At 44.2% G+C, this 13,264-nt stretch overlaps 1 protein-coding gene across 1 annotated transcript in view; it reads right to left on the reverse strand.

Moving 5' to 3' along the window:
* The window catches only part of adam19a (ADAM metallopeptidase domain 19a), a gene marked incomplete at its 5' end in the record, with an annotated part of 205,143 nt that overhangs the window by 90,391 nt on the left and 101,488 nt on the right, over positions 1-13,264 (reverse strand). The window contains one exon of the mRNA XM_080742331.1: positions 517-595. Coding sequence (XP_080598457.1) covers positions 517-595 — 79 coding nt within the window. The remainder of the gene's footprint in view (positions 1-516; positions 596-13,264) is intronic.

The following is a 13,264-nucleotide window of genomic DNA, read 5'->3' on the forward strand; positions in this document are numbered from 1 at the left end:
CACACACAGGAAACTGAGAATGAAAGATTGTTTCTTCCTGTGTTAAGAGCCTACATCCTGTTACAGATGTGTAACTGAAACACATCTGTGCTTTTGTTTTTTGTTTTTTTGATAAGTGAGAGAGAGAGAGAGAGAGAAGTAGGGAAATGAGATGCAGCAAATGTTCCGGCCGATACAGTACAGCAGGGTTCCCCAATAGGCGGCCCACGGGCCATTTGCGGCCCGCGGGGCGGTACCGTCTGGCCCCCACCAACCACAGTAATAATGGTGGTATAAGAGCAGCAACAACACTAGTATATCGTCGTTGTCGGGTGGAAACCTCGTATCTCCAATTTTGTACGTTCTTTCGCAAAGTAAAGCCCTGCTTCATCATACAAGGCCGTCTCACAAAAGTAGTGAAAACAGCAGATCTACAAGCACACAACGCCTCGCGGTGCGAGGCGTTGTGTGATTGTAGATCGGCTGTTTTTCACTAGTTTAAATCATTTTTAGAGAGGTAGAGAGAGGTAGACTTACAGTGTAATTGGTGGTGGTGGTCTCAGGCTCTCCGTCGTCTGTGTAGCGGGTCTCAGTGAACTCTGACCCCAAGAGCTCCCTGTGAGAAGAGAGAGAGTTCTGTGAGTCAAACTCTGAGTTTGATACCATCCCATTGCTCAGCTGTATTTCATGTTACCATGGTGACCGGTGACTATGACTTGATGTTGAGCTGAGGTGGAGGAACCGGTGGAACGTCAGATGAAAACCTCACTTCATCATCAGAACAGAGAATAGTTTGTCAGACAGAGGGAGGGAGGAACTAAAAGGGCTCTTTGACAGTTGACCTTACAACAAGGAAACATTGATCTATCTGTTTTATTGGCCTTTAGGATTCAACCCATTCAGGCCTAGAATTATTGAATGCTTTAACCAGTGAAGAATAGCAGATATACAAGCTCCCAGCGCGGCACCGAGTGCCACGCTGCGAGCTTGTAGATCTGCTATTTTTGAAAAAGTCGTGAAAATGTGTGCAAATCTTTGAATATATGTATTTTCAAAGCGAACGTTTGTAACTCAAATTTTGCTTCTGGGTGGTCCCTGGAACTAGATATTTTGAAATGTGGGTCCGTGGCCAAATAAATATCATTTTGGGGGTCCTTCACATGAAAAGGTTTGAGAACCACTGACATAATAGTCTCTCAAGAACAGACTAACTGAGCTCCAGTTGAAGTGAAAATGACATTTTCTTTGACGATGGCTGGCCAGATTGCTGACATAGAAACAAGCTTGTATATCTGCTGTTTTTCAATAGTTAAAGCATGAAATAATGATACACAATAATGTGTACCCGTTCTAAATGGGTTAACAGTATATGACTCTACACACACACACAGATCCTCTCCAATTCCTCCACTGTCTGCCTCTGTGTCATTTGCTACAGTGTGGATGATGAAACTACAAGAGATGCTCCGATTGCGGGGCCGATACCGATCACCGATCAACTGGAATCAGTATCTGCCGATACCGATATTCCCGGTCACAGCGTCAAATATAAATGCTTCAATTTATTGCAGCATTTAATGATTGTTCTTGCAAAACACTGACGTTGTATATTAACTATAAACATTAGGAGATTGCAGGCTGAGGTCCTTTAGTATCCAATTCAACTTGTAGGAGTTGAAGCTGAGGTTACGTTCAGTCCCACGGATAAATAGCTGATCTAGCTTGTAGATCGGCAAAGCCGATACCGATCAAAGTCGATAGAGGCATTATCGCATTATCGCGACGCGTTTTGAGCTTGTACCCCTAAAGCAGGGGTGGGCAACTTTGATGATGGAGAGGGCCACTATATTTTCACACTCACTCCAGAGGGCCACAATACATATACATAGCAAAAATAGCCGACCTTCAAGCTCAAAATGTGTCGCGCTACGGCGCGTTTTGAGCTTGTAGGTCGGCTATTTTTGCTATTTTTGAATTGGAATCCAGAATTATTTTTAGCTATTTTTGAATTGGAATCCTGAAAAGTAAAATCTGTATTTAATTTCCAATGCATTTATATGTTCTTACGTTAACTCTATGAACTTAAATACAAATACATTGTGCATAAAAAAAGACTACTCGTCCTTAACGCTACTAATATAGACTGAAGTAGTTAAAGCACCTCATGTTTGCACGTTTGGAATTGTAACAGCTGAAATCAATTAAGTATTCAGTATTCAGATATTAACCTGTGGGCCGCATTAAGTGAAGTTGGGGGCCGCATGGGGCCCCCGGGCCGCCAGTTGCCCATGTATGTATGTATGTAAAGGCACCCCTAAAGGTTTGGAGTCGGAGAGGGAGGGAGGGGGAGGGGGAGAGAGGGGGAGAGAGCGCGAGAGCGAGAGCAATGAACTTCAGGGAGAAACCATAGAACCATATTTGTCACCAACCGGGATGGGTGGAACACAGTGAAACCAGTCTGCTTCAACTGTCAACAACACACTCTACCTTTGTAAAGTTTCCTGCACGCAGAAAAACATCCATAATACAAACCTCATGTGGAAATGAGTGATGGCTCACAGAGAAACCATTCTGAGAAGAACATTAACTCTCAAATACCTGGAACGCGCCCGAGTCGCGTTAGATTTGAACCACTTTTACCATTAGTTTATGCTTTAACTGTTGAAAAATAGCAGATATACAAGCTCCCAGCGCGGCACCAAGTGCCGCGCTGCGAGCTTGTAGATCTGCTATTTATTTTTGAAAAAGTCATGAAAATGTGTGCAAATCTTTGAATATATGTATTATCAAAGCGAACGTTTGTAACTCAAATTTTGCTTCTGGGTGGTCCCTGGAACAAAAATATGTTGAATGGGGGTCCGTGGCCGAATAAATATAATTTCGGGGGTCCTTCACATGAAAAGGTTTGAGAACCACTGACATAGTAGTCTATCAAGAACAGACTAACTCAGCTCCAGTTAAGTGAAAAGGCGATGGCTAAGCCAGATTGCTGACATAGAAACATAGCTTTTTTCAAAAAATCTTAGAAGGATTCAAAGGACACTTATAGAATCGGGTCAAAATTCAAATTTTCACGATTTTTCAAAAATAGCAGATCTACAAGCTCGCAGCGCGGCACTCGGTGCCGCGCTGTGAGCTTGTATATCTGCTATTTTTCAATAGTTAAAGCATAAAATAATGATACACAAAATGTGTACCCGTTCTAAATGGGTTAAATCCTTCTGCCTGAGGACTGTTGTTAGAAATACAAGAAAGCAATTAATACCAAAGCCCCGTGTAGCTTCCCGAGCGAACATGTTCCATTGAGACCCAACGGCTAAAAAAAACAACACCATGATTGTATTGATTTGTTGGTTCAGGGGAAGAACAATTTAACTGTGAAATGTGAATTAAATCTCCCTCCTCCACACCAGCAGCATCAGGCCTGTTGTCTCCTATACAGCCTGCAACAGCAGACAATGACTTCATATGCCTGCAATGTTCAATTATTATTAAAAGTTAAACATGAACACACTAGAAGGAGCATTGTGTTTTGTTTTCTTGTAACCCATTTTTCACCCGGTGCCAATTGCCTATGTAATCCTGGGCTCTGCTCTCCCTCTGCCGTGCCTGGGGAGACAACGGACAAACCTCATACTTCCTTCTATGCATGAGGAGCCCAAGTTGCTCCTTTTCACCTGACAGTGGGGATTTCCCCGGTTTGGACGTAGCGCGTGGAAGGAACACGTTATTCCAACCGGTTCCTTTCCCCTCCATCAGGCGCCCCGGCTGGCCAGGGGATGGCATTATTGAGACCAAGATTACTGCATGTTTTTGTGAGGGTATCAACCCTAGGAGACACGGGGAGAACATGCAAACTCCACAGAGAAAGGCCCTATCGCCAACCCCACCTAGGGTGTGGGTGCTGATGACGCGGAGGGAGAGAACACGCCCCCAGCGCCCCCCGGCGGGAATCGAACCCAGGACCTTCTGGCTGTGAGGCGAAGCGCTAACCACTGCGCCACCGTGCCCCTAAGTAAGCCATACTTACATGGCCTACTTGTGCGCAGGTCGCAAGTTGGCACCTCGACAGAGTGCATTTTTGGTTTGATCTGCAAAGGACACAACCTAACCGGTAAGGCTTTACAGAGGCCTTTGTGAGCTGTGTGCCTCATTGTCTCCACCAGCCGAAGGCATGGGGAGAGTATGTTTTCCCCTTCGTGCGTCCGTGCGTGCATGCGTGTGTCCGTCCGTGTGTCCTCGCAGTTTGTGTGCACCTAATCTCAGTCGCCGTTGGCCCGGTCGCTGCCAAAGTGAGCACACACATTCCCTGGATGCCAATCTAGAACCTCTGCCCTACATTTTTCAAATGGGCCTTTTCTAGCGCCACCTAGTGGCCGATGTTCGCAAAACACATTTCTGTGCACTACACTTACAGATTTTGTCCAATAATCCTACAAATTGGTAGGCAGTATCTCGACAGTCATGCGATCGACACGGATCTGTCCGATTTTGCATATTCCATCCTGATTGGCTAAGATTGGCTTCCAAAGTGTGTAGGATTGAGCTGTTTTGAATTTTTGAAATCAGCCTCATGGTGGCGCTATAACAGGCCAACTCCACCGATCAGTTTCAAACTTTGTAAGCGCACTCCCTAGAGGCCAAGGAAAAACCCTTTCCCTGCATTTTTCACATTAGCCTTTTATAGCGCCACCAGGAGGCCAACTTATGTAAAACACAATTCTTCCTATTATTCCTTGAGATTTTATCCAAAAATCATGCAAATCGGTACACAGTATCTCTATAGTCATGTGATAAGTCCGATCCGTCTGATATTTCATATTCCATCCTAATTGGCTAATATTGGCTTCCAAAGTTTGCAGGATTGCTCAGTTTTTGAACAAAATGCCTCACAATCATCAACACAGCTTGTGATTAGTGTGAAATTTGCCACACATATTCCCACTATGTCAAGGAACAAACACTACCCTTTTCACATTGGCCTGTTATAGCGCCACCAGCAGGTAGACTTTAGCAAAACGAATTTTTGGAACACAATGTCAAATCATGCATGCAGCGTCCGATTGCCATGAAAGGTCTAAGGTGAAGAACATATGCCACCCTTTTTACACTGGCCTATTATACAGTAGCACCACCAGGACGCACGGCCTGGTGGAGACCTGTGCTCGGAAAAGCACTGCTTCTAGTTAAACCATCTGCTCCGTCTCTTCTGTGAGATTCAGATCTCTTTGTACAGGATGTGGCTGATGATGGGTGTCGTGTCGTTTCACAGAAACACTCCTATCGCTCGCGGATGTGTTTAAGGTGTGAACATGATTTCAGAGAAACAGCTGCTGTTGTGTTTAAGGTGTGAATATCTCAACCAGGATGTGGTTTGTGTGTTGGAATGGTGGAAAGCACACCGGTTTGCATTAAAAGGCTCAGCTCTGAGTCACCAACATTTACTGATGAGAAAATAAATAATGTTCTGAATGTTAAAACTCTGCAAAAAGGTAGTGATGCATCCAACATTAGCATGGTGTAATATAAGGTCATATAATATAATAATATAAGGTGGAATAGGGGAATTGCATCAGATATGTTTTTGAAGCGGTGAAAGCCGCTTCCAAAGTGTGGCTTCGTCTGTCCCATGTCTGTCCCGTGCATGCAGAATTGAGGATTGGTCAAGCTTCACATGACAATTTGGCCCTCCAGACAAAATCATTCATTCGTTCAGAATTCATGAAAATATAGAACTAAAGCACATATAAAGTATAGATCTAGAAGATAGAATGTATAGATCTAGAACACAGATTTCGTAGCTCTAGAACACATAGAATAAGAATTCACCGCTTCACTTCGAACCGAGGTTCGATTTTTAAATAAGGTGCACTGCTGTATTTGGTTTCAAGACAGCACAAGCAGAATGAAGTCACAGTTTACCGTTACAAGCATCAACAGTCAACTATTAACTAAATAGTAAAAATGCTTTGTTTCTTGTGAATCGCTTTCATTTTTCATTTTCTCCCCAATGTCGGTTGCAGAGCCGGTATATAGTCTACTTGCCAGCCCATAGAGCCCCATTGTGAACCCGGACATATTGAGTACACCAATGTTTTATGTTAGAAATGTTGAGTATGGGTCCCCAGCATGTAGAAACTGCCGGATGCTAACTTGCATATGTTGAGCAATTTTCATAATTTGCATAATTCGATTTATTTAGCATAATCCCCCATAATAATGGATAATATGTCAAAAACTGATTGGCCGATTTGAACAATATTAGAGTGGTTTTGGGGGTTATTGAGGATGCTGAATCCATTTTCTAAATTCAAAATGTCCGTTTTAAACCGGAAATGGCCTTATACCAACTTAAAGTGGGGTGATTTTGATACTTTTTTGTTGATTTTCCATTTGTTATATGGCCATTTCCGGTTTAAAACGGCCATTTTGAATTTAGAAAATGTCAGAAATGGATTCAGCATCCTCAATAACCCCCAAAACCACTCCAATATTGTTCAAATCGGCCAATCAGTTTTTGACATATTATCCATTATTATGGGGGATTATGCTAAATAAATCGAATTATGCAAATTATGAAAATTGCTCAACATATGCAAGTTAGCATCCGGCAGTTTCTACATGCTGGGGACCCATACTCAACATTTCTAACATAAAACATTGGTGTACTCAATATGCCAGGGTTCAGATTCTGGCAAGTGGACTAATAGTCCCTACTGTCAGTGTGAATACAGTATGTGTTGTGGGAGGCTGTAGAACCAACTGTTTCATCCAGTGCCAATTGCCTAAGCTGTAATCCTGAGCTCTGCTCTCCCTCTGCCAACCTGGGCAGAGGGAGTGAGCACGCCGCTTCTTATCAACCGACAGGGGGGAGTTTTCACTGTCGGACGTAGTGTGTGGAAGGAACACGTTATTCCAGTTCCTTTCACCCCCATCAGACGCCCCAGCTGGCAAGAGGGAGGCATTATTGAGACCAGGATTACTGCATGTTTTTGTGAGGGTACCTACCCTAGGGCACACGGGGAGAACATACAAACTCCAGACAGAAAGGCCCTTTCGCCAACCCAACCTAGGGTGTGGGCACTGATGACGCGAAGGAGAAAACATGACCCCAGCTCCCACAGTGCCTCCGACGGGAAACGAACCTGGTACTTTCTAGCTGTGAGGGGACAGTGCTACCGACTGCACCACCGTGCCCCCCAGAAACAACTGTTAATATGTGTTGTGAGGAGGGTGTAGATTAGAACCACGTGTCCTCTGATAGACATGAAGCCACCATTCGTTCCTTTTAACAGAGTCTTATTGTACAAGGACACCCTTGTCAAAAGCAATACATTCATTGTTTAAGTACTATTTCATATGAGTCTGGGCAGACAGGAGTGTAAACTGCAACTGGTTGGCAGAATCTATAAACCACGATGCAGTATTTCTAGTTTTGTATGTCTGTCTGTCTGTCTGTCTGTCTGTCTCTCTCTCTCTCTCTCTTACAAGTGGAATTCATCCTGTGCTTGTCTGTGTGTCTGGAGGCTTCTGGAAGACAGGATTTGGAGCTGCAGATCACAGCTGTGGGGAGAACAGTTTATCTGAAGGCCAAGGTTTGAGCTGCTGCTTTGTGTCTGTGTTAAAGTCACACTGTGACACAGAGGCAGCTGGAAGGACTGTTTCTGGGTCCCCTTCACCACCAAAACATGCACGTGCAAGTAAACACTGCATGGGTGAAATGACTGGTAAAATGGTGCTGTATATGGTGCATTTAGCTACACTTTCTAACCACCTGCCCACTATACCAAGACATCAGAGACACATACTTCCCACAGATTACACACACCTGAAGTTAATTTGAAAACTCAACCAATGATGAAAAACTCCCATACCTACTGGGCGAAATACAACAATGCGCCAACACAGCAAGATTTGTGAACTGTTGCAACAAAAGAAGGCTAGAAACACAACCACCCTAAGGACTACAAACCATGGATTGACATCTAGACCTACTGCACATACAGTATGAAACAGAGCTGATACCTTTAAATGCATTTTGAGGAAAATAATGCTGCTATTTGTACCCTGTATATAAATTATATAAAATGTCACAATGCGACATAGCTCTGTTTACACAATGCTGTAACCCCCCCCCCCCCCCCCCCCCCCCCCAACTGGATATATGTTCCCCATTTTCAACTGTTTTTTTATTGATACTTGCTTTGGCAATGTAAACGTATGTTTTCTCATGCCAATAAAGCTCCTTTGAATTGAAATTGAATTGAAATTGCATTTATATAGCATCTTTAACCAAGGCGCTTTACAGAGATTGTGCATTACATTCACCCATTAACACACAAACATCCATACCATACACCGATGGCGGAGGAAACCATGCAAGGCCCACCGGGAGCAACTAGGGGTTCAGAGTCTTGCTCAAGGACTTTTTGACACCAACTCTGGGGGAGCCCGGGATCGAACTGGGAACCCTTCAGGAACCCTCTGTGATCCAAGACGGCAACTCTACCTCTGAGCCCCTGCCGACTGCATGCACACTAAAAAATGATGGGTTGTTTTGGCTGGGTTAAGCCTATTGGGTTATTTAATTGGGTTGTTTTCATGCAAATGGGTATTCTGATAACCCAATTCGCTGAGTTATTTCTGTTGGGTATGGTGTTATTAGCTGTTGGGTTGTAATTTCCATAGAATTTGTTGAGTTATTTTGGACTACCCAACACGTTGGGTAAATACGTTGGTCACCATTGCTTTGCATAACAATGCAAAGCATTTGCATAGCAATGCAAAGCATGCTGGGTAAAGCATTTCCAGTGTCATTTTAAGCTTTCAGGAGCAAAAAATGCTAAATGTGTCCATTAAGTGTCTGCCAAGGCAAGCTGACTGACATTATGTCAGAATTTGATTTGTCAGTATTTGAGCTTCAACCATAATGCTAAAGTGCTAGGGTGCTAGGTTAGGGTTGAGCTCCCTCCCCCTAAAGTTGAAATTAGATGCAGAACCTTTGAGTGCTCTTGAAGGTTTAGCCTCTGGGACCATGCTATTCTTCCAAGTAGTGTCTCATTTTGGCAATGCCAATAAATTAGTTCATGTTCTAACTTAACAGGGAAGATTTGCATAGGCTGAATCGCTTTGCCCATGCTTTGTGATAATGTGATTATTTAATTAAATTGACAACTATCAGTTGTACCGATGAAATTTCAATTTAAAAAAGGAACCACCAACATAATAGTAATATATAATAATGAGGAAATATAATACATTTTAAATAACCCAACACATTGGGTAATATGAATAACCCAACATGTTAGGTTAAATTAACCCAGCGATGGGTCGGTCCAATATTTAACCAGTGTTGGGTTGGGAAACAACCCAAATTGGGTTGTTTTTAACCCAGTGTTTTTCTGTGTGTGGGGATAGCATGATTCTTGACAGCTGATTACAGCTGAGGCGGGGGAGACGCTTGTGTCCTGCATAAACTAATTTAATTATCTATCTCTGGACAACCTAGAGCTACAGTTAATGACATTATATCTCTCTGGACAGCCCAGGGACATGTGGAAAAAGACAGCCTGCATCTGGGGAGCAGTTTGGGGTCCATGATTAAAAACTACAGCAGAGATCTTGACTCAATCAGGGAAACAGATGAACAGTGAACTCCAAGAAAGGACCCAGTGGAGGAGAACACGTTTAGCAAATTAAGCAGCCGACAAGCAACACATGGTTGTACAGCACAGGGGAACAAACCTGAGAGGAAAATACATTAATTTGTTTAAAACATTAACTGTAGGTTGTGTGTTGTCATTAGGGTGAATCAGGCCCCGTCTGGTTCATCTGCCAACAGCTTCAGCAACAGGTTGGGAACACAAAGAGAAAAGCTTTTAGTTTGTGGGAAAACGGCTGGGGCATCATTCCTGTGTTGACATTTATAGGCCCTGAAATCCTTTCCCACTGGTACCAGCATTTACTCATTAACACACACGTCAACCTACCACACAAGCAGATATGGAGATCTAATTTTTTCCCTGTGATTTCATCGACCACTAGTGACTGTCTTCCCTCGGGGGCCCTCGACTAAAGGGGAGCACACACTGAACGCTGTATCGACGCACGTTAAGTGCCGCACGGTAACCCCAACTGAATGCGGCGCGCTGCCACACAGCACATCCATTTCCCCCAGTGGGGAGAACCATGGGAGAACATGTTCACCGCGCGGCAACGCTAGAAAAATAGAACAGTGGCGTATCGGCGCGGCAGACGAGGCGGCAGACCCGCGGTTGCGTGAGTCTGACGCCGCCGGTGTGGGTTAGTTCATTGAAAATAACGGGCCGTATTTTTTGACGCGCCGCTTCCGCGCAGCCTCCGCTCGCTCGCTGGCTGGCTGGCTGGCTGGCTGGCTGGCTGGCTGGCTGGCTGGCTGGCTGGCTGGCTGGCTGGCTGGCTGGCTGGCTGGCTGGCTGGCTGGCAGGCAGGCAGGCAGGCAGGCAGGCAGCCAGGCAGGCAGGCAGGCAGGCAGCCAGCCAGCCAGCCAGCCAGCCAGCCAGCCAGTCAGTCAGCCAGCCAGCCAGTCAGTCAGTGATACTTGAAGACCCTACAGTTTACAGCTTAGGTTATTATGGCCAACATAACAGTGAATAACTAGAAGAAGTGCTCTTCCGAGCACAGGTCTCCACCAGGCCACACAAATTGCCCTGTTATAGCGCCACCATGAGGCTGATTTGAGAAATTTGAAGTGGCATTTCTTCCTCTACCTAGTGCGAACGTGCACGCCCAATTTCACCAAGATTGCACGCTGTGTTCATGATTTGAGGCATTTTGTTCAAAACGGAGCAATCCTGCAAACTTTGGAAGCCAATTGTAGGCAATCAGGATGGAATATGGAAAATCGGACGTATCCATGATGATCACATGACTGTAGAGATACTGTCTACCGATTGTAGGATTTTTGGACAAAATCTGTAGGAGTAGTATACAGAAATGTGTTTTGCAAACATCGGCCTCATGGTGGCGCTAGAAGAGGGCCATTTAAAAAATGTGGGGCAGAGGTTCTGAATTGGCATCCAGCGAGTGTGTGTGCTCAGTTTGGCAGCGATCGGGCCAACGGCGCCGGAGATTAGCTGTACACAAACTCGGAGGACGGACGGACGGACGCACGCACGCACGGACAGGGGCGAAAACATACTCTCCCCCTGCCTTCGGCTGGTGGAGACAATGATGAGATTAAAGCTGGTAAGTACTGACATGCAGATGTTTGTACATACAGTAGGCCTATGTGCATTGTGCACACCAGAATAAGTTGTTGAGAAACACACACACACACACACACACACACACACACACACACACACACACACACACACACACACACACACACACACACACACACACACACACACACACACACACACACACACACACACACACACACACACACACACACCAGCTGTGTTAAAGACACACAGCTGCTGTTGTGCATTCTGAGAGGACTTCCTGAACACACTCCAAACAGGAAGTTGTCAGTGGGTTCATGGAGCGTACAGCCTCAATACCACTACACTCCACTCACTCCTACACCACCTGTTCTCCACTCTCTGTCTCACACCACCACTACACTCCACTCACTCCTACACCACCTGTTCTCCACTCTGTCTCACACCACCACTACACTCCACTCACTCCTACACCACCTGTTCTCCACTCTGTCTCACACCACCACTACACTCCACTCACTCCTACACCACCTGTTCTCCACTCTCTGTCTCACACCACCACTACACTCCACTCACTCCTACACCACCTGTTCTCCACTCTCTGTCTCACACCACCACTACACTCCACTCACTCCTACACCACCTGTTCTCCACTCTCTGTCTTACACCACCACTCCATCTCTCTCTCCTTGTACTAGTTTTGGACGTAGACTACGGCTCCTAGAAGCGCCACAGAGACTAGATTTTTTTTAGGGAGCATTGTTAGCCGCCTGAATATAATAAAATAAAAAAATAAAAATAAAAATAAGCAATTGCAAATGATTCTAGCTTATGTCAGCAGAAAACTGCTTATTTCTGCTTTAAGTGGTGACACAGAAGTAGGTCAGGAAAGGTTAGGAATCACAGCTGAACAATCACAACTAAACACAGAGAATCATGTTCAGCTTTTATGCACCACATTATCTGGAACAAACTGCCAGGACTTTCAGTTTGACGCTGCCTTTAATTTAGATTATTTTAAAATAATTATTCTGCTGTGTAATTTTACTTTTAAATGTTTCCGTTTTATTTTTACTTGTTTTAGATTTTATTAAAGTCAACTTTGCATTCACAATGTGTTTATTTTGCCGCCTTCATTCAGCTGTCTTGATGTGTTTCATGTAAAGCACTATGAATTGGGCCTTGTGTTAAAAATGGTCTCTTTGCTTTGCAAATAAACGTGTCTTCACTTGCCTTGCGAACAACTTTAATGGAGGAATAAGGTGTTATTTCAGCGGCGTATCTGTGAGCAACACTTCATGTGTCTTTGGAAAAAATACTAAATAACAGGAAAACAAGGTAAAAAAAAGCAATTTACCCATGGAATTTAACTTTAACCCATTTAGGCCTAGAATTATTGAATGCTTTAACCAGTGAAAAATAGCAGATATACAAGCTCACAGCGCGGCACCGAGTGCCGCGCTGCGAGCTTGTAGATCTGCTATTTTTGAAAAAGTCGTGAAAATGTGTGCAAATCTTTGAATATATTATGTATTTTCAAAGCGAACGTTTGTAACTCAAATTTTGCTTCTGGGTGGTCCCTGGAAATAAACATTTTGAGATGGGGGTCTGTGGCCAAATAAATATCATTGTGGGGGTCCTTCACATGAAAAGGTTTGAGAACCACTGACACAGTAGTCTCTCAAGAACAGACTTACTGAGCTCCAGTTAAGTGAAAAGGACCTTTTCTTTGACGATGGCTGGCCAGATTGCTGACATATACAAAACATAGGTTTCACTCGGTGCCGCGCTGTGAGCTTGTATATCTGCTATTTCTCAATAGTTAAAGCATAAAATATTGTGTAATAATGTGTTCAGGCCTAATAGGAGGAATATGGTGTTATTTCAGGGACGTACAGTATATCTGCTGCCAGTCTTCCGTGGAGCTGAGCTGACGTTTCCCAGCTGGATTAAGAGCAGATTAACGGAGCAAAGCTCCTTCATTGATTTTAACAGCAATTAAAAGTCAGGTTCAAACAAAGGAGTTCCACCAGTAGAGGTAATAAATGGATGGGAGACTAAAGGCCTGTCCATAGCCT

Source organism: Nannobrachium achirus (genome assembly GCF_963921795.1).
Source record: "Nannobrachium achirus genome assembly, chromosome: 14".
Lineage (NCBI taxonomy): Eukaryota > Metazoa > Chordata > Actinopteri > Myctophiformes > Myctophidae > Nannobrachium > Nannobrachium achirus.